The sequence below is a fragment of the Orcinus orca genome, chromosome 2 (assembly GCF_937001465.1).
Source record: "Orcinus orca chromosome 2, mOrcOrc1.1, whole genome shotgun sequence".
NCBI lineage: Eukaryota > Metazoa > Chordata > Mammalia > Artiodactyla > Delphinidae > Orcinus > Orcinus orca.
Window position 1 is genome coordinate 152,351,798 of NC_064560.1, and position 21,218 is coordinate 152,373,015.

General features: G+C 42.6%; 1 protein-coding gene across 6 annotated transcripts in view; it reads right to left on the minus strand.

Annotated features, from left to right (window-relative positions):
• Nucleotides 1–16,311, minus strand: part of TRIM9 (tripartite motif containing 9) — a 111,131-nt gene extending 94,820 nt beyond the window's left edge. For 2 of the 6 annotated variants that reach the window (XM_049706300.1, XM_033416239.2), the window contains exon 1: nucleotides 15,100–16,116. In XM_049706300.1, coding sequence (XP_049562257.1) covers nucleotides 15,100–15,921 — 822 coding nt within the window. In that variant the 5' untranslated portion in view covers nucleotides 15,922–16,116. Of the gene's footprint in view, nucleotides 1–15,099 lie in introns of all 6 variants that reach the window. The other 4 variants (XM_033416240.2, XM_004285595.4, XM_049706303.1 and 1 more) reach the window with 4 other exon arrangements.
• Between the last annotated feature and the right edge of the window lie 4,907 nt (nucleotides 16,312–21,218).

A 21,218-nucleotide genomic window follows, 5' to 3' on the forward strand; every position in this document is an offset into this window, starting at 1 on the left:
GCAGACAGGTGAGCAGAAACCAGGAGATTCAGGAGACCACAGTGGGAGTGGGGCGGGGAGGAGTAGAAAGGGGTGGTGGCCAGTAAGGTGCCAACAAAGCTGGCAAGCAGTGCACCAGAAGGGGGAGAGGAGCAACAGGAGACTCTTTCGCATCGTCTCATAAACTTCTTTTGTGCTTTTGGCCAGGGCAGGAGCCAATCAGGGGACAGCCATGCTGTAATGCAGCAGTTCTCCCTGCGAGAGGGACAAAGGAAAGCCTGTTGCCTACAAATTCTTCCTTTTCTGGCCTTTATGCTGAAATTCCTACCATTAGATCGATGCTTTGAGCAAAGGCACTGCGTACTGAAGGCAAATGTTAAAAAAGGACTACCATTTATAATGAAGGAACATTATTCAATAGTATAGACATATATAATCTCTCCTTCAAGAGAGAACAACAAGGTTAAGGTAAACTTTGATAGTTGTAGTCATGGAGTGTGGGAAAAAAACTGTGATTATGCTTGTCTGGGGGCACAAGAAGGCCTCCAAAAGAGAGAAAACGTGTTTCAATTGAGCTTCACACACATGTGCGTGCAAACACACACACACACACACACACATACACACAGAAGCAACTGAAAATAGGTCCTTGGTTGTTCAGAACAATTAATATAAGTTCTAAGAAATCAAAGGCATTTTTGGTAATACATACTGTACATAATTTACTGAAGTGCTCTGGGATTTATTTCTCTGACTGTTGAGGGGGTTGGGCAAAAGATCCCGATTCTATCATTTTATAACTCTCAAATACAGGGGAAACGTCCACCACTTTGACACCCTGAAGTGACTTGTTTGAATACCACAATGGTAACCTGTAAGTAACAGGAACCGCAGAACCACTGGAACTTTATGATATTGTACTAAAGTCAACTCCATCACTAACGTCGGGAGGAGTGGCACTTGAAGTAAAGAGGAGGCACAGCCATCATATTCAGGGATTTTGATAACGAAATTATTTCCTCCCCCCGCTTTTGGATTTCTCCATGTTTCCTATTTGTCATGAGCCAATCCTGGTAGAGCCTATCTGAGCTCTGCTTCAGAACTGGCTGATAGAGGTTACTGGGTAAGGAAGCAGCAATAGGTCCTCGTAGGCCAGTCTTGACAAGTTTTTTCTCCCACTCATATCTGTGTCTGCTTTTTTTTTATTTCCTGTGTCTCTGAGAGATGAGAGGCTCACACCTCTGTTCCTTTCATTCAAAAAGTGAGTAAACTTCAGAATATATAAAGAATTCTTGCAACTCAACGATAAAAGAGAAGTAACCCAATTTCAAAATGGGTAAAGGCTTTGAATAGACATTTCTCTAAAAAAGATATAAAGATAGCCAGTAAACACATGGAAAGATGTTCAACATCACAGTCATTAGGGAATTGCAAATCAAAACCACAATGAGACACCCGTTCACATCAACTAGGATGGCTCTAGGCAAAAAGCCAGGCAATTACAAGTGTTGGGGAGGATATGGAGAAATTGGAACCCTCATCCATTGCTGGTAGGAATGTAAGATGATGCAGCCTCTTTGGAAAACAAGAATCAAGGATATTCTCAATGCTGGAAGCATTAATTTTCTCTTTGGCTTGCTGTTTTTTTAAATTAATGTAAAATATTTGTGTGTTGACTTGCCAATTAATACCAATATTTATTAATATGTTTTTTAACCTACATAGCAGGACCTTACTGTCAAGTCAAACTTTTCCACAAAATTTCTATATACAGTGACCAGAGCAACCATTCTTTGTTCACGTGGAAAGGTGTCATTTTTGAATGGTAAGGGAATGGTAGTTACACTCTGTACACTTGCTTATCATGCTTGTTGAAGCTAGCCTGGAAATTCAGTGCTCATACAAGTTCCTATATTCCGTATTTTTGTTCCTCCAAGTAGAATGTAGAGAAAATTTTATTAAATTCTGAATAATATTTTAGTTCCACCAATGGCAGATTTGCTTCCATAATGGCAGAAGGTAGCCAGATAACACTAGTTGAATGTAAACATGGAGCTTCTCCACACTGCACTGACTGTGTGCTAAAAGCTGTTTATCGTATTTCCTTGCTGAGTCTGGGCCAGATGATTGATGGTCAATAAAATCAATAATAACTGCTTGTTAAAAGCACCACAGATTTATCTGTGCCATGTAAGATTTATTAGATTGGATGGAAGTCCAATATTACATTTGATTTTATGTGACTAATGCTCTTGGGATAACATGTCATAGACGTGGGGGTAGGGATGGCACAGCACAAGTGACACCATCTTCTCAAGTTCATGAATTGGTGTGTCTGGGTGATGGCATAAATACCCTCAGTAAGTAGCACATCTATAGTAAAATCAGCTGTTGATTATGTGCACTGATGAAAAGAAATTAAAGTACAGATGATCAAAACTGGTAGATTACGTTATAAAGTCACTTCCCTTTGGCTTTGGGTGAGTTATAATTATAACTGAATCTGTGTATATCTGACCTTCTGAGCATTTGCTCCTTACAAAATCAAAAAGCCTGTTATGAAGACCTGCCTTAGGTAGAAACTGTTTAATCCCCCACGTTCACATTTACTTCTCTCTGCAACTGGCTTTGTTCAGAGACTAGATAATGTCTTAGACTGATATACAACACAGGTCAGAGCAGCACGGCCCTCTCGCAGGCTCTTCCTGGAGCGTGGCAGAGAGTGATAAGTGTTTGGTGTCAAACAGTTGCTTCTTAACATGCAAGCTGCAAGGAAAGTAAGAGTAAAGAGAGGATAAAGAAAAATCTCAGTCAGCTTCAATGAATAAATCAGCAGTAGATGAGGATTAACCATCTATGTGTACTGGCTAATGACAGAAGGTAGTTATTCCCATACCAAAGCACAAGGTTCAGCATTCTACTTCCCAAGATAATTTTTTAAGGAACAGTTTCTTCTTTGATCAGAGCTATTAGGATAAAATGTGCAGTTCTGGTTCTATGCAAGGCTTATGAAAAACCGTTTTATTTGGTTGTGCTTTAATCCATTCTTAAACAATAGGCTTTTCCAGGTCACATATTCCTTTCTATATTTATGGTAAAAGGCAGGTTAGGTCTTTTCCTGAACAGGAATACACATAATTTTTTTTAACCATCTTGGCAAAAGGTGCAAGAAAAAACTGAAAGTAAACAGAATTAATAACTGCTTACAGGTTTGAATGCATTTTGATGTTTTCCAGGATAGACTTATAAATGTTTTAGATTTACAGAAATATACTTAAAATGCCAAAAAAATATACTTGTTCTTTTATATCATTTCTGCCTATAAATTTTAAGATGATTATTTTGTTAGAAGAGGACAATGAACCCCTGGCTGAGCTGATAGAACCTTTCTGCCTATCTGTCGCTTGCTTGGTTCTGACAAGGCCGAGGTATCCAGCACACTTCCGATGATCTGGTCTATGGAATACTCAACGTACTTGTCTCTCCCTTCCCTCTACCCGCTATTTTCCTCTTTAAATTTATTTTGTCACAAGGGGACTTAGGAGACAAATGACTTTTAATTTCTCACTAATTTTCATACATGAGAACTAAAAGATCTCAGTTATGTCACTGAATTTGTAAGCACATAAAACTGTGCTTTGCAGTCATATGTTTCCTGGGATTATCAGAAGGTAGGACAGAAGAGCAGTTCGGCACAGGAGCTCTGGAGTTAGCCCGGATTCAAACTCTGGCTCTGCCTCTTACAACCGGTACGACTTTATAACCTTTAAAGTCCCAGTGCCTCAGTTTTCTCAGAGGAAAATATGTGAATTCTGGAGATTAAATGAGAAAGTGGCTAGAAAGGGCTTAGAACAGTGCCTCGCATGTAGTAAGGGCTCAATACATCTTTTTTAAAAAGAATAATTATTTATTTATTTTATTTTAGGCTGCATTGGGTCTTAGCTGTGGCACGCGGGCTCTTCATTGCGGCGTGCGGGCTTCTCTCTAGTTGCGGCCTGCAGGTTTTCTCTCTCTAGTTGTGGCACGCAGGTTCCAGAGCACGTGGGCTCTGTAGTTTGCGGCACGCAGGCTCTCTAGTCGAGGCGCAAGACCTCAGTAGTTGTGGCACGTGGGCTTAGTTGCACCGCGGCATGTGGGATCTTAGCTCCCTGACCAGGAACGAACCCATGTCCCCTGCATTGTAAGACGGATTCTTTACCACGGGACCACCGAGGAAGTCCCAGTGTTCAGTACATTTTTAACAAAAAGTGTGAAATACAGGTTTTCAAGTCTAATTATTACAGTCAGGCTCGTATGAGAAACAAAATATTAGGATATGTTGCTAATCATTAATCTTTTTCGTACTGATTATTTTTTTCATTAAACAAACCTTTTTAAAACATCTTCTGAGTGCAGAAATGGGGGAAAACAGATATATAAGAAAAGTCTATGACTTTGAGTTATTAGGGTCCAATGGGAGATTCTAAAATATGCAATTATAATACAGTGGGAGGATGTTCAGTGTTAGAACACAAAGATGGGAGCTCTGCGGGGGTTGGTGGGTGGGGCGCACAGAAGGTAGAACAGAGTTTGGGACCACACTGAACGGGCAGGGCACTGAAATGACCGGTTCTGTTCCAGACATGCAGATACAAGTGGGAGTTGAAGCCATGGGGTAGATGAGTCTCTAGAGACAGGTGTGTTGAGAACAGAAAAGTCAGTGATGTTTCTTTATTCATGACTAGAAATTCAAGATGAGCTTTCTTGCTCTTTCAGCTTAAAATCAGTCAGTCAAAATGAAGAAAACTCTTTCTACAGTTAAGGAAAAAAAGTGTCTGTAATTAAACCCAGCTGGGGTGGGAGTTCTGCTGGTGCAGGAGAGGCTCTGCTGGAATGCAGAGCTGCACCCGGGTTCCCGGCGGGCATGCTGCTCTGGGGCAGGGCTATTGAGGCTGGCTCCTGTGAGCTGGGCCTGGCAAGCTTAGTGGGGTGATTTGAAGGTCTAGTCTAAGAAAATGGTGGAGGGAGGCCTGGTGGACCGGGAGAGGGCTGGTGGGGAAGCTGGAAGGCCATTAAGGTCAAGAAGGAAGAGGTAACCTAGACAGGCAGGTGGGACTATGGCTGTATCTGCAACGTAAACCAGAAAAGTTAAAAAGATGGCAAAGTCTGGACCAAACAGAAGTGAAATGACAATTTCCCTGACAATGATGTTAAGTGCATTCTGTGCATTCTGCTTGGGTTTTTCCTAGTAATCTTACTCTGAGATAGTTCTCAGTTTAAGACAGGGGCCCAGTTTCAGGTTAGGGATAAAACTGCTGTGAGAACACCCCAGGACAATGGTTTTTGGCTTTGAGATGTTTTGGGGGATGAATTAGACATGCTGTTGACAAAACCTAGATGGTCTCTGATAATCTAGGTTCTCTGCTGGTGGCCATTTTATACTAACTCCTTTTCCAAGGTTAAAAATTGATCCTGAATGTCAATATGAAAATATTAGGAGGGCTGGGATGTAACAGGCAAAGTACTACTCTTAGCTTTCACACATTGTTCTGCTCTGTTGTTACCAAGAGCAGCACCAGTTTTGACCTTTTAGTATTGTCCTTTTGGGCTTCCCTGGTGGCACAGTGGTTGAGAGTCCGCCTGCCGATGCAGGGGACACGGGTTCGTGCCCCGGTCCAGGAAGAGCCCTCATGCCGCGGAGGGGCTGGGCCCGTGAGCCACGGCCGCTGAGCCTGCGCGTAAAAATTGTCCTTTTTTGCTTTATAAAAGAATGTTTAAAACAATCTATTTCTATCACAATTTAATGAAAAACTCAATCAAGCCAGTCATTGGGCATCATGTATACAAAGTGTAAAAGCAGTCAGAAGTAGATCAAAGCAGTTATTTTTAATTATATTACATTAGTATTACTGATGTCCAAAATCATTTTTCAGTTATTTATAATAGAAAGAGAAGCAACATATATTAAATATATGTACATACATACTACAAAATTTATATAATTGCTTTACCTCTTTGTCTTTGACTTTAATATTTAAGGAATAACATAAATTTAACTTTTAATATTTTAGATTTAACATAAGATTTAAGGATAGGCTAATTAGGGACATTTATCAGCAGGGTGGAGCTTTAGAGTAGTCTACTCTGCACACACAAGAAATTAAGAACACTGACCTCCTTACTGACTTATTGGCTAGTCATTGCCTAGAATGATGTCTCCCAAACTTGTGTGGAAGCAAAGAGAGCTTCCATAACCTAAGTGTCCATCCACAGATGAATGGATAAAGAAAATGTGGTATATATATATATATATATATATACACACACACACACACACACACACACACCCCTACCCACACACATGCAATGGAATATTATTCAGTCATAAAAAGAAGGAAATTCTGCCATTTGTGGCAATATGGATGGACCTCGAAGGTATTATGCTAAGTAAAATAAGTCAGACAGAGAAAGACAAATACTGTATGTTCTCACTTTATATGTGGAATCTAAAAAATCTGAACCCAAAGAAGTAGAGTAGAATGGTGGTTGCCAGGGGCTGGGGGTGGGGTGGTGGTGGGGGGAAGTGGAGAGATGTTGGCTAAAGGGTACAAATGTCCAGCTATAGGATAAACGTTATGGGGATCTAACGTACAGCATGGTGACTATAATTCAAAATGCTGTATTATATACTTGAAAGTTAAAAAAAGAATGATAATTATGCGAGGGGATGGAAGTGTTAACTAATCTTACTGTGGTAATCATGTATCAAATCATCATGTTGTACACCTTAAATTTATATATACATCAATAACGTCTCAATAAAGCTGAAAAAAAAGGAAACGAACAAACAGAAAAGAGTTTCCAAAGTCAAATAAGTTTGGAAAATTCTAGGTTGAACCAAGCAGGTTTCTTTGTTTCAGGATCGATCGGTATATGGATATAACAATGCAGAATGTGGATCACCAAGAGCATGTGTAGAGTAGAGAGTCTCAAACTTATTTAATTATGGAAACTTCGAGGGAATACACTTAAAAAAATTCCCACCTGGGCTTCCCTGGTGGCGCAGTGGTTGAGAGTCCGCCTGCCGATGCAGGGGACACGGGTTCGTGCCCCGGTCTGGGAAGATCCCACACGCCGCGGAGCGGCTGGGCCCGTGACCCATGGCCGCTGAGCCCGCGCGTCCGGAGCCTGTGCTTCGCAACGGGAGAGGCCACAACAGTGAGAGGCCCAAGTAATGCAAAAAAAAAAAAAAAAAAAAAAATTCCCACCTAGAGAATGGGTCAAAACAACATGTGTGTCTTCAGAAGTTTCTTGCCTTTGAAAACAAACAACACTGATTTTGGGCAGAAGTTTGATTTCAGAACCTCCCTGTCCAGCCTGTTGGTCTTAACCATAACGTCACCATATATGCCAAGTAATTTAGAATTGGTTAAAAAAAAAATCCCTGAGGCTTCTTTGTAAGCAATCTCTCAATAAGAATAGAGGAGACTAGCCAAAAACTAGTGAAGATTACACAGTGGTCAACGAGTAGACAGAGTTAGATTAAATATTATATAATTTCTGCTTCATTGAATCAAAATTGCTTTTTTTGTATTTATGGTATCAGAATGCAGCCTTCCAACTATAGTATTCTAGAGATAATACTTAAAATGAATAAGAATTAGTATCTTCAGATACAAATGTTTATACGTGCTAAATCTCAGTTGAAAGTGACAGAAAACCAATACAAACTAGCCAAAGAGAAAAAGGAGGGGGAGGTTTGCTGACTCACTTAACTGGAAAGGCAGGAGGGGGTAGAAAGGGGTTATGAAGGGTTCCAGGGACTCAACAGTGTTCTCAGAAGTCTCTGTTTCTTACCTCTGTAACTCTGGGGATTGCCTTACTTTCTTCTACTAATGTAAGAGGAAGAGGAAGAGGCAGGGACACCTCTGGCTTTTATTCTAGCTGCAACAAGCCCAGAGGAAAGCAATGCTCTTCTGTCCCTGATTCAGTATCTATAAACCTCAGAAGAGGACTCTGATTGTATTGGCTTGCTTCATGTGCTCAGTTTTTGAATTAATCACTTTGGCCAGTGGGATAGGGTGTGACGATTGGTCAGGCCTATGTCACATGCCCTCCCACTTGGCCAGGTAAGGCAGAACACTGGATTGGCAGCCCACCAGAATCACAAGGACTGAGCAGAGGCAGGAATGTGGTGGTGTGGGGAAGCACTTAACTAAGTAAGAAGAATACTGCTGTTATGAGACCAAAACATAAACAACACAAAACACTAAACTCTATGGTTGCTATACACTCTTTTCTTCTAACAAATAGATGGAATTACTGAAATGAAACTATATGATTCCCCCCACTCCCAACCCAATCACATACTTTTCAAGAGGCACCTGAAGTTAGTGCAAAATTGTGTTTTGGCACCTTCTGTCCTCCTTCCTTCACTCATACACAAGCCAAGTGAGGGATCACTTTGCTCTTAGGTGGCCACATTTACCATAATATATAATAGCAGTAGGAATAACCACACAAACTGCTTGGTGGTGGAGCATTACTGGGGAGAGGAAGCACTGAGCTATAGCTATCAGTGTTCTCTACCCTTTTCTGTCTTCTTTTTCTTCATCAACTCTGTTGCTCCACTTTTTTTTTTTTATGCGCAGGCTCAGTGGCCATGGCTCACGGGCCTAGCCGCTCCGCGGCATGTGGGATCTTCCCGGACCGGGGCACGAACCCGTGTCCCCTGCATCGGCAGGCAGACTCTCAACCACTGCGCCACCAGAGAAGCCCCTGTTGCTCCACTTTTGAAGCATCTCAAGAAATTAGTGCTGTATTTAAAATGCAGAAGATCCAGGGAGAGCAAAAAGGCTTTCTTCTGCACTCAGAATGGTTTCCTCTTAGACTGTACAAGAGGCGCCGGTCAGTGCCTCCCTGTCCCTGCTGCTCACAAAGGCATTCTGCCCTGGGCTTTCCTCCAGCTGAACAGTGAAACCAGGGGCCGGGTTTGTATCAAGTATCTGTTCATTAGGGCCAGGACTAGGGTGAGGGGAGTAAGGCACTCTCCTTTGATGCAGAATTTAAAAGGGTGCCAAAAAACCTCAGTAGTCAACACTAATATTTTAATGGAATATTTTTAAAAATAAAAATGAATGCCCCAAAATACATGATGAACAGAAGAGCAAAATCTTAAACAAAGATAGGATCAATAGTACTGATTTTCCCTTCAGACTCAGGCTCCAATATGGCTTAGCATGGCACTGTTACTGATCAACATTTAAAATGCTGATATTCTGCTCATCATGGATTTTTTGTATTTATCTTTGTTTTTTAAGATATTGCCTTACAATATTTTTTATCCTGATTACTGAGTTTTTGGTACCCCCTTATGTTTTTCACCCAAGGTGAGTGCCTCACTTGTCTCACCCAAGTCTTCTGCATACACCTCACTAAAGGGGTAGGCTTGTGACCTAGGCAGTCATCAGTAGACCCCTGACTCAAGTTGGGCCAATCACATTCTTTCTCTAAACTTCAAAATGTGGCCTAAGAGACACAGAGACAGTAGTTAGATGAGAGTGGATACTTGAACAGAAATGTCATGCTGCACTGGGGCTGGAGGAGTCATGTCAGCCCTCGTGCAGCCCAAGGAAACCCATCCAGAGAGAGAAGCAGGCATGAGAGAGTTAGGCATATGCCAGACTGTATTATTTGTTCAAAACGTTCTCTGTCCTCCTCTACAAGGCTCTTCTCGGTGCCTTTCTCTGTTGGAAGAGTGAATTTCCTGTAGCACTGATGTCAGTCTTGGTCACATGGTTTGTTTTAGCCAATGGAATGTAAGCAGAAGAGACATGCAATGTCTGAGTGGAAACTTTAAGTGCTATTGAGTGGTTCTGCTCTACTCCCTTCTCTCTGCCCTAAGGTTGGTGTGTTCCAAACATGCTCTTTCAGCCTAAGTTCAAGAATAAGGAGGATGTGGAGAAGGGCCAGAGCTGACTTTCAGTGGGTATTATTGTAAGAAATTATATGATATTGTTGTAATTCATTGAGAATTTACAAAATTAATTTTTTAATTAAAAAATTATTTTTTTGTTTTTTAAAACAAAAAAATTGTTTGTTACTGCAGCATAACTTAGTCCAAGCTGACTGATACACAGATGTGAATTTAATCTCTAGATTTCCAGTTCCAGTCTCCTTGTGAGTTGATTTTATTTCCCATGAAATCCTCTGAGATCCCCTAAGTGGGTTTCTGTTCCTTACTACCAACAACCTCTGATAAAACTGATAAAAAACAATATTATTTAGAACTATTTTTTTCTTAAACATTTATCATAGAATAGGTTCTAGCCTCCTCTGTGCCAAGGCTAAGTTATACGAATACACACACTTTGAAAGGTGCTTAGGTGAGAGAAGTGCAATTTATTGTACTCATGGTAAGGATAATTTTTGCCTGTGCATTATATTTATTACTCAATGACAGATGGCTGTGACAGTTTTCTCTAATTTTATGAAAACTGTGAGTTGATCTGAAATTCCAGTTAATAGCATCTTTTCATGGTATATACAGGAAGAACAATTTCTGCTGCTTCAAAAGTGATAATATCTTCAAAACTGAATCATATCAGTTATCATTTTAGCTTTGTAATTGAAAAACAAAATACCTTTGTTTAATATACAAATAAGGGCTTCCCTGGTGGCGCAGTGGTTGAGAGTCCGCCTGCCGATGCAGGGGACGGGGGTTCATGCCCCGGTCCGGGAAGATCCCACATGCCACGAAGCGGCTAGGCCCGTGAGCCATGGCCGCTGAGCCTGCGTGTCCGGAGCCTGTGCTCCGCAATGGGAGAGGCCACAACAGTGAGAGGCCTGCGTACCGCAAAAAAACAAATAAATCTTTGTGTGTGTCCTTGTTCCTTGGGGTTAATTCAAGTGACTATTCTCTGAGGACGCATGAGGATCTGGCTCACTCTTTTAGGCCACCTTTAAGAGTAGCCTTTGTATGGCACCTTGTGCTCTGTAAGGAGCAAGCAAATTATCCCAAATTGGGGGATGAGATTTTTATGCAGTAACTGTTGACTAGTGAGACAATAACTTCCGTTTTATGCAAAAACTTTCTATTTTGCCAAACTGAAATTAGTAAGTTATAAACATCTAAATTACTTTTTCAAAATATTTTCGCAAATATAGTTTTAGGTGCTTTACATCCTGTGTGTAGGAAGCACAGAGAGGTTATAGACTTGCTTAAAATTACCAGCGAGTAAGTGGCAGCATCAGGTCTGGAACCCAGAACCTCATCTAGTTCTTTCTATTTCTGCCTCAGCACAAAGAGGAACAATTCATTCCTCTGTAACATTCTCCTTAATACCTGTAAGAATATTTACAGTGCTCACAGAACGTTCTGATTATACTAAAAGTAAATTTTTAAGAAGTTAAAAACATGAACATATGTTACCTGTTACATTTACCATACAGACATCTAGATTATATTGTATTTACTGCTGATATATATTACATATATTATATGTAATATATTATAATATATATAATATATATATTATAATATAATATATAATTATAATATAATATATATTATATATATTTATATATATATATAAAACCGAACACCACTTTGGTTACATTAAATAACACATTTACTACACAAATTTTTGATGAGATGCCACCATACTACAAAGCAGGTATTTTTTCCAGAAGGCTTTGAAGGTGAAACCATAATAACTGATGATTTATTTTAAAATGTTTAACTTGCAAATCTTTGTTTAAAAAAAAGAAGGTAATAGAGAAATAACATTTGAGACAAGATTCTGAATGAATAGTCAGTGTTTAGAGTACAAAGGAAAAGAAAATTCTTGCTCAACAGTACAAACACAAAGGAACGGTTACAAATGTATTACTGATTCAGTGATTGATAAAATACACCAAGAATTCAAGGATAATGTTAGATTTAGAAATATGAATTGCCAAAATTACAAAGTAATAATAATGTTTCCAATTGCCTATATGAAAATGTCTACAAAATCTTTTTTTGTGTGAGTAGCAATTCTTTATACCAACCCAAGTTTGATAAGGAATAGAGCAAGTGCTGATACTAAATAAAAAGTGTCACCAGATATTTGCCCTCTAAGGCCACTTCCTGCATTATTTTTCATGGATTTTGAAGGCCATCTATATCTGAAACGTATTTTAATTTAGTCAATTGACAACTAATGAATTTCAACTAGTTGTTTTTAATACCATTTAAAAGATAAACTTCAGCCATTTTGTCTTAAATGTGTAAGATGATGACTTTCTGAGGGAAACAGTTATTTACAGGGTTTTCTTTATCACTGGAAATGACTAAATATTAATGAAAACTTTCAGGTCTGGTGATAACTTGTGTGGATAACTAACTGCCCAACTTTGGGAGAACTACTTAGTGTAATTCTTTGCTCTCCTATGTTTTGAAGGACATAGAAATTCTGGCCCATAAGCTTTTTGTGAGGATGGAAGATAAATAGACATAGGAGAAAATCGCACATTATCACATTACCTTATTAAGGAGATAAGGTGGGGGAATAATGTTTGTTGTTCATCTAACAGATGATAAGTGAATGTTAAAATCTGTCATCCTTCTGCCTTATATTTATTGGCAGTTTAATAATCTTGATATTGACTGAACAAAAATATAACTATTTACTCTTTTGAAAAAATGTGCAAAAGATCAGAGAAGAAATGGTCTTTTTAAAAAATGAACCAATATTCCCTTCTTAGCCTACTTATGTCATGTCTGAAGGGCTTTACATTATTCTTTTTTAGCAGACATCCAAATTTCAACCCTGTCCACACCACAGTGTCTACTCACAATGTCCATTACCGATAAAACAAATGGTTTAACATTTCAAATCTACACAGGGCTTGGCAGAGATTTAAAGGCTGCCTTTGGTCTTAATGGATAAAGTATAGGCTCTTCTTCACAGAAGAATAATGCAGTGGTTTGACCATCCTAATTAGCATGTGCCTCTAAGTTCTTTTTCCAGACAGGTGATTAGTTTCTTAGTTCCAAGGAGAGTTTTGTAGGGCAATTTAACATAGGCTATAGTTAGAAGCTTAAGAGTGAAATCATAATATGAAGAAAAAATTGGCCATGAACTAAAGTTCTGAAAACTTTCAAAATTACACATCATTTAAACAAACTGAAGTGTTTAAAAAATAGTGGCATGTACCTAGGAGGGGAGCTCAAATTTGTGCTGAATTAAGTCTCTCCATCAGTACTAATACAGTTTAATAGACTATATGTGAGAACATAAATGACTGTAAACATGGATCCCATTCAGTATTGAGTTGAGCTCCCTGATTGCTGAATATGGTGATGTTTTATTTTATTTTATTTTATTTTTTCTTGCTGCAAATAAAATATCAGTGTTCCCCTCCTTAACCCCAAGGCCTCTCTCAAAGGCTAGCCTTTCTGGTCTCCAAGGAATGCCAGGAAACCCTGAGTGGGGCAGAGCTGATGCCTGAACACCATCTCTACTGCCCTGCCTCATCCTGGGGCTTGCAACTCAATGATGTGAAGAAAACCTCCCTACAAGAGTCCTGAACCCCTGCCTTGCCCTTTGCACACCCAACTAAGTCGATTATTTAAAAAGTAAAAGTCCAATCCATGTACATCTCCTCAAGAGTGGTTCCCTTCCTTCTAAGCAGTGTGGGCAATAACATTATAAAGATCTCTTTCCTCACGAAGCTTATTTTGTGTGTGTATGTTGGGGGGGGCAATAGATAAATACAAAAGTAACATGATAGTTAAAATATATAGCATCCCAGTTAGTGGTAAGTACTACTGAGGAAAATAAAGCGGGGAGGGAACCAAGGGGTTCAGAAAGGTCTCACTGCAAGCGTGACATCTGAGTAATGATCTGAAGGAGGCAAGAGAGTGAACTGTTCAGATGCAGGCTGAAGGAACATCAAATGCAAAGGCCCCGGGTTCAGAAGGGGCCTGGTGTTGGTGGAGGAACAGCAAGAGGGACTGCGTGGCTGAAGCAGAGGGAATGGGAGGAAATGAGGGCGATGAGGCCAAGTGGGAACAGGTCATGTGAGGTCCTGGTGGACTACCCTAAGGACCGTCTAAGAAACGCGGGGGGCAATTGGAGGATTTTGAACAGAGGAGTGGCATCACCTAACAAGTCGTTAAAGGCCCTGTTCTGGAGGCTAGCTTTGGCGGAGGTACCATCAAATGACATCAGAAAGATAAATTTGGTAACAGGTGTCCCCAAATTTTCACAGACAACTACTGACTGTGAGGAAAAGGGTTGGACTCTGGACAAATGGGTGTGTGGGTGATCGATAGGAGGGGGTTACCCTGGGAGACTGGGAGATGCACCTGCCTAGCTTTCAGGCCGCGACCGCGCAGAAACCTCCAGTCCTGCTACTCCAGCCTAGATCCCCTCCGCGAGGGTCAGGGCCGCAGCCTTCAGGCCGTGTTGCCATGGCGACTACAGGATTTTTCTTTTTTCTTTTTTTTTTTCTCCACCCCACTCCACATTCGCACACCTCTGTGCGCAAAGCACCCGGACCCGCATCCTTACCGCGCTGCCGCTGGGCTTGGGCCAGCGCCGACTTATCAGCATTCAGCTCGCGGCGTGTTCCCCGCCCCCTCTGCGAATCCAGGCTCCAGCCTATCCAGCAGCTCCAGCACCCAGCGGTCCGCGCCGCCCAGCCGCGCCCACCTCCTCCCCGGGGACCACGGCCCGAGCCCCACAACCGGCTCTGCCCTGGAGCTTCCCTGGCGGCCCTGAGCACAGTCGCGGATCGGCCCAGCTACTCATCGCCTTCCCGCACGCTGGTGGCCGCCGAGAGCTGCACGTCCGCGGCGGGGAGGGGGCGCCCTAAGGCTGGCTCGCAGGCTGCGTGCACCGGGAGACCCGCTCTACGCATCCCCGAAACAACTCTCTGGAGAGGTTCAACTCTCTGGAGAGGTTCAACTCCCCTGTGCGCCGTTTACGGTCCCCTGCGCTTCCTGCAATGCACCAGACGGGGGAAGCAGATATTGGAGGCACCTGCATTGCGCCCCAGTTGGGAGGCTCTGTGCGTAGAAGAGGGGGACCGTCTGCTGCAAAACCGGAGGATCGGAGGCGCGGGGAGTTAGGGGTGGGTTTTCTTAGGACTCACCTTGTGCAGTTTCCACATGGCTCCCAGAGCCTTGACTTCGTGGCTGGAGTGTTTGCCTTCCTCCAAGCACTGGTAGCACACAGGCATCTTGCACTGCACGCAGTACATGCTGTGGTTCTCCAGCTCGTGGTCTGTGCAGGTGGAGACCTTTCTCGGGCTCAGCCGCCGGCTCACGCGGCCCTGGGCCGGGGGCACCAGGCGGTGCTTGGCTAGGGGCCCCCGGGGCGGGTGGCAGCGCAGGCGGCACGGATCACAGTAGAAGACATCGCACTGTTCGCACATGACGGTGGCCTCCTTGGGTGCCTTCTCGCAAAGCTGGCACTTAAGGGCCGCCGCTTTGCTCTGCTGGTAGCGGTCAATTACCCCTTCCAGGACGCGGTTCTTGGGGAAGCCGCGGAGACCCCGGTCATCCAGGATGAGGCTGCGGTGGCACTGGGGGCAGGTGATACAGGAGTTGCGGGGCACCGAGGCCAAGGCCGGTGACAGGTGTGTGGCCGGTGGCGGCATAGCCGGGGGGAACACACGTACGCCGTTGGGGGACTTCTGGCACGGGGTAGTGGGGGCGCTGGCGAACCCCCCGTAGGAGCCATAGCCGCTGTCCGCCTCGCTGTACAGGCTCATCTTGTCAAGGTCCAGATAGTCATAGTCGGAGACCCCGGAGCCCGAGGCCCGTCGGCTCTGGGGCGACTCCGACTCCGGGGTCTGCACCAGGATGTTGCGGGCGCACGCCTGACATATATTATGAGAGCAGGGCAGGATGATGGGCTCCCGATAGAAGGAGCCGCACACGGGGCATTTTAACTCTTCTTCCATCTCTTCCATGGGGACCTTGCTGGGAGCGAAGCAGCGGCGGCTGCAACTGGATCCTGAACTGACGAGGTGGCCGGCCGGCCTGTCGTGTCCAGCACCTTGGCCAGCAGCGGCGGCGGTGGCGTTGGCAGTGGCGCCTTCCCGCGTCGCTTAGGCGCCGACTCCCTGTGAGGCGCTCTCTCTGTGAGCCACCGAACCGCGGCGCCGAGCGCCAACCCGGGACCGCCCCCTCCTGCCCCTCTAGTCCCGCCCCAGCCTGTAAGCAGCGGCTTATTGGACGGCGGGCGAGAGAGCAAAGCTCTCATTGGCCACACGCCCCGTCCTTCTCCTCTCCTCCGCAGGCCACGGGGGATTTGGTGGAGGATTCTGAGGATGAGGGGAGTCTTCGTTTCGGGCTGCATAATCTCGGGAGGGGGCCGGCGTGCGGGGGCGAGGGCACCGGGAAGGAGGGATTAGGCGGGATGACTCATCCCTCGCCCCGCTTCCTTCCGACCTCCGGCTCAGTCGCCCAAGAGCGGGGCGTGAGAAACCCCTCCGCGCTGCGAGGGGGCTGGCAGAGGGGCTGGTGCCTGTCGCCGGCGTCTGCGTTTGGCTTGCAGCTGTAGTCTCCGCTCCGATCTCCGCTCGCCAGTGCTGCGCCGCGCGGGAGACCCCCACCTTCTTCCGCTGCTGGCGCCTCACCCAGGCCTAGGTTTCTGTACCCGAGCCGGGCCATTCTCCCGCTCAGGAACCCGCGGAAGCCGGCCCCTGCGCTCCTGCATCCCGGGGGTCTGACGGCGCAGGCCTGGCAAGAGCCTTCTTGCTTCTTTTTCTCCCTGTTCCTGGTGTCTGAAAGGGGATTGGCAGTATCGATTTCCTAGTGTTGCTGTGAGATTTAAACTACGCGACCCACGTAAAGGCTCAATATATTAGTTAAAATCTATGCCCCCTTCATTTCACGCTTTCAATTCAGGCTTGGCCCAGAGGCTTCTTACCTTGCGGTGTGAACGTGTCTCTATATCCCCTCTTCATGTAAAAGAGCTTCTTTCCCCTCTTCAGTCCTCCTCCCCCCAAAGCTGTCCTCTCACCGGGGCTCTCAGCACCTGGCTGAGCTTTCACAAGGCCAGCAGAACCTTTGGTTCAGTTGAGGCAGGAATGGGTTGCTTATTTCTGAGTGCCCATAGTTTAGTAAACTAGCTCTGTAGATGAATCACTGTGTCACTGTCGAGTCTCAGTGTGTGACTCCAAATAGCTTTATTCAATGTTATGTGGCCCAAGCATCTACCACAGCTTGCAGAATGATGGATTCCTTCTGTTTCTTCTAGTGAAGTGCGAGAGGTGATTGTGATGGTGGGGGCCTAGTTCTAGTGTTAGTCCTCATTAAGCTCCATTCTTCTCCCTTTCCCCAAACATCGCTGGAGATAATTGGTCCTGCCCCTTGCCTGCAAAACTGTTGATTTGATGATGGCGAACAAGAAAATCCAAAAAACAAAAAACTCATATTTAGGTTAAGTGACTTAGTGATATTCTGAGGTAATAACTTATTTGAAGTTGCACATGGCTGTTTTGCTGAGTGATTCATGAAGTAAATGACAAAATTTCTTTCCAAGTTTTAACAAATCTTCCCGCCTTCCAAAAAAGAGAGAACTTGATTATATGCAGCTCATTTAAATCACTCTACTGTGCAGGAAAAAAAAAAAAAAAAAAAGGACTTTTTATAACCCTGTCCTTGGAGAAATAGTCCGTAAACTAGGTTATCTTTCCCACCTTCAACTGCAGTAAAAACAGCACCTGATCATTATTTGGGGAAAAAATTTTTCATCGTTTTTTAAGTTATGTTAATTACAAATGCTATGTGATGTTTAAAAAAAATATATTGGAGTATAGTTGATTTCTATGTGATTTATTTTTAACCTAGCTTTTAACTAGTTGAGTCCAGAGCATCCAAAGGCATATGTACTCTGTTTATAAACATTGAACTTCTTCGAGGTTGGAACATTATCTATTTGCAGGATACATCTAATTTACAGGTCCCAAGATAATTTGCTAATAACAAGTAGTTAATAAGTAGTTAGAAAGGAGCGTCAGTACCACTCATAATTTACAATCCTTCAAATGACTTTTATATGCATTTGGCTGATTGTAGTAGCCTTGAGCCAGTGCTTTGGACATTTCAAGGTGTGCAGCTGTTACTCTTTTTATGAGTTTGAACTTTGCTTATCACAGTATAACATCTGCTATGGATTGAAAGTGTCGCCCCAAAATTCCTATCTTGAAATCCTAACTCCCAAGGTGATGGTATCAGGAGGTGTGGCCCTTGGCAGAGCCTTCATGAATGGGATTAGTGCTCTTATAAAAGTAGCCCAAGAAATCTCCCTTGCCCCCTCCATCATGTAAGGTTACCATGAGAAGACCACCGCTGTGAGGATCTTCACCAGTTACCAAATTTGCCAACACCTTGACCTTGTACTTCCCAGTCTCTAGACCTGTGACAGATATATATGAAATCTATGAAATAAGAAATATATTGAGATGATTTGTTAGATCTATTTGGTCAGGATTAGCTAAATCAAACCCAGGAGACTTAAATGAGTATCATTTGTTTAGTGTTCACACTGTTCCAGGACGTAAGTTAATTTATTTACATGCATACCTAGTTTAATCTCTGTAATAACAAGAAGAGATGGGTATAGTTATCCCCATTTTAAAGATGAGTAAACTGAGGATAAGCAAAGTTCTGAAGGTCAAATATTGGTGAGACTGGGACTTCTTTCTTTCTTTGTTCATTCATTCATTCAACAACTGCTGAGCTCTACTCTCTGTCAGGCTCTGTGTGTGATAAATACCCCAAATGATCTTTTTTTTTTTAACATCTTTATTGGAGTATAATTGCTTTACAATGGTGTGTTAGTTTCTGCTTTATAACAAAGTGAATCAGTTATACATATACATATGTTCCCATATCTCTTCCCTCTTGCGTCTCCCTCCCTCCCACCCTCCCTATCCCACCCCTCTAGGTGGTCACAAAGCACCTAGCTGATCTCCCTGTGCTATGCAGCTGCTTCCCACTAGCTATCTGTTTTACGTTTGGTAGTGTGTATATGTCCATGCCACTCTCTCACTTTGTCACAGCTTACCCTTCCCCCTCCCCATATCCTCAAGTCCATGCTCTAGTAGGTCTGTGTCTTTATTCCCATCTTACCCCTAGGTTCTTCATGACATTTTTTTTTCTTAGATTCCATATATATGTGTTAGCATATGGTATTTGTTTTTCTCCTTCTGACTTACTTCACTCTGTATGACAGACTCTAGGTCTATCCACCTTACTACAAATAACTCAATTTCGTTTCTTTTTATGGCTGAATAATATTCCATTGTATATATGTGCCACATCTTCTTTATCCATTCATCTATTGATGGACATTTAGGTTGCTTCCATGTCCTGGCTATTGTAAATAGAGCTGCAATGAACATTTTGGTACATGACTCTTTTTGAATTATGGTTTTCTCAGGGTATATGCCCAGTAGTGGGATTGCTGGGTCATATGGTAGTTCTATTTGTAGTTTTTTTTTTTTTTTTTTGCGGTACGTGGGCCTCTCACTGCTGTGGCCTCTTCCCTCGTGGAGCACAGGCTCTGGATGGGCAGGCTCAGCGGCCATGGCTCATGGGCCCAGCCGCTCCGCGGCATGTGGGATCTTCCCGGACCGGGGTACGAACCCATGTCCCCTGCATCGGCAGGCGGACTCTCAACCACTGTGCCACCAGGGAAGCCCTATTTGTAGTTTTTTAAGGAACCTCCATACTGTTCTCCATAGTGGCTGTATCAATTTACATTCCCACCAACAGTGCAAGAATGTTCCCTTTTCTCCACACCCTCTCCAGCATTTATTGTTTCTAGATTTTTTGATGATGGCCATACTGACCAGTGTGAGATGATATCTCATTGTAGTTTTGATTTGCATTTCTCTAATGATTAATGATGTTGAGCATCATTTCATGTGTTTGTTGGCAATCTGTATATCTTCTTTGGAGAAATGTCTATTTAGGTCTTCTGCCCATTTTTGGATTGGGTTGTTTGTTTTTTTGATATTGAGCTGCATGAGCTGCTTGTAAACCAAATGATCTTTTTTTAACTTCTATGCTTATTCTGCTTACCTTCTCTGATAGTTTAGCATTTTCTTGAATTTGTTTCTCTAAAATATTTTATATTTTCCCCTCATGTTGCAGTATTTGGCCATAATGTACTTTACAACCCTCCAATGAGTTGTATTTAAAGGAAATAAAAATCTGAATGTAGTTGATACTATAGAAATACTATAGGGACTATCTTCTCTCTTCCAGCTGGAGATCAGCCCATGCCCTGAAGCATGAGGATTGACAGCCCTGTAATTTTATCATTCCTGGAGTGACTGTAGATGTTCTCATTTGTGTAAAGTGCCTCTGAAACTTACTATTCACCCAAATGATGTTCTTTAGCAATAAGTTGAGCAAACTTAAAATGTACTAGCAGCTTTTCCATTTTTTTTAAAGACAAGTGTTTTCCAATGAAAAATTTAGGTGCTTTCCTGTTTACTTTTGACTACAGTGCTTGATTATTAACATAACTGTCTCTGATTCTAAAGAATGAACACTCAGAGGAGAAAGAATTCTCTCTCTTCCCCGCACGTTCTCTTCTAGTGCCATCAATCCTTAGGTACGGGGGGTGGGGGGGGAAATCATGAAAGGAGCTGATTAAAGGCTCTGGCACCTTAAGATTCTCTGACAAATAGATAAACATATTCTGTATTTATTTTGTGATTAAGGGTATTGTTGAATGTGGTTTGTAAAAATTGCATTATTTGAAAATAATGGAGGTGATGTTCTATTTCAAAAGAAATTTGAGGAAACTTTTTAATGGGGTAACTTAACCCATTAATATTTAATTTTAAACTTGTAATGTTTGTGCCATCCTTTAATAACTTACATATTTATTTATTGTTGATATTCTTTTTTCTTTTTAATTATGCAATAATTACAGTAAATTAAGAGTGTTTTGCCCATTTAGTACTACTGGAACATGACCTTATTCAAATACTGTTTCTAACTACGAGTAATATGGGACTAGTACTTTGGAAAGGGTAGACAGGAGAATCTGGGAAGATGGAAATTTAATGAATCTTATATTAAGGTAAAACAGCTGGAGAATAAATCCAGGAGACCCAACTTGTGAATAATAAGAATCCTAGAAAGAGGAAAAGGCACAGATGGAGGAAAGATCACAAATGAAAAAAATAATTTTCCTGATATAAGATATAAGATTACAGATTGAAAGGATTTTAGAATTATACAT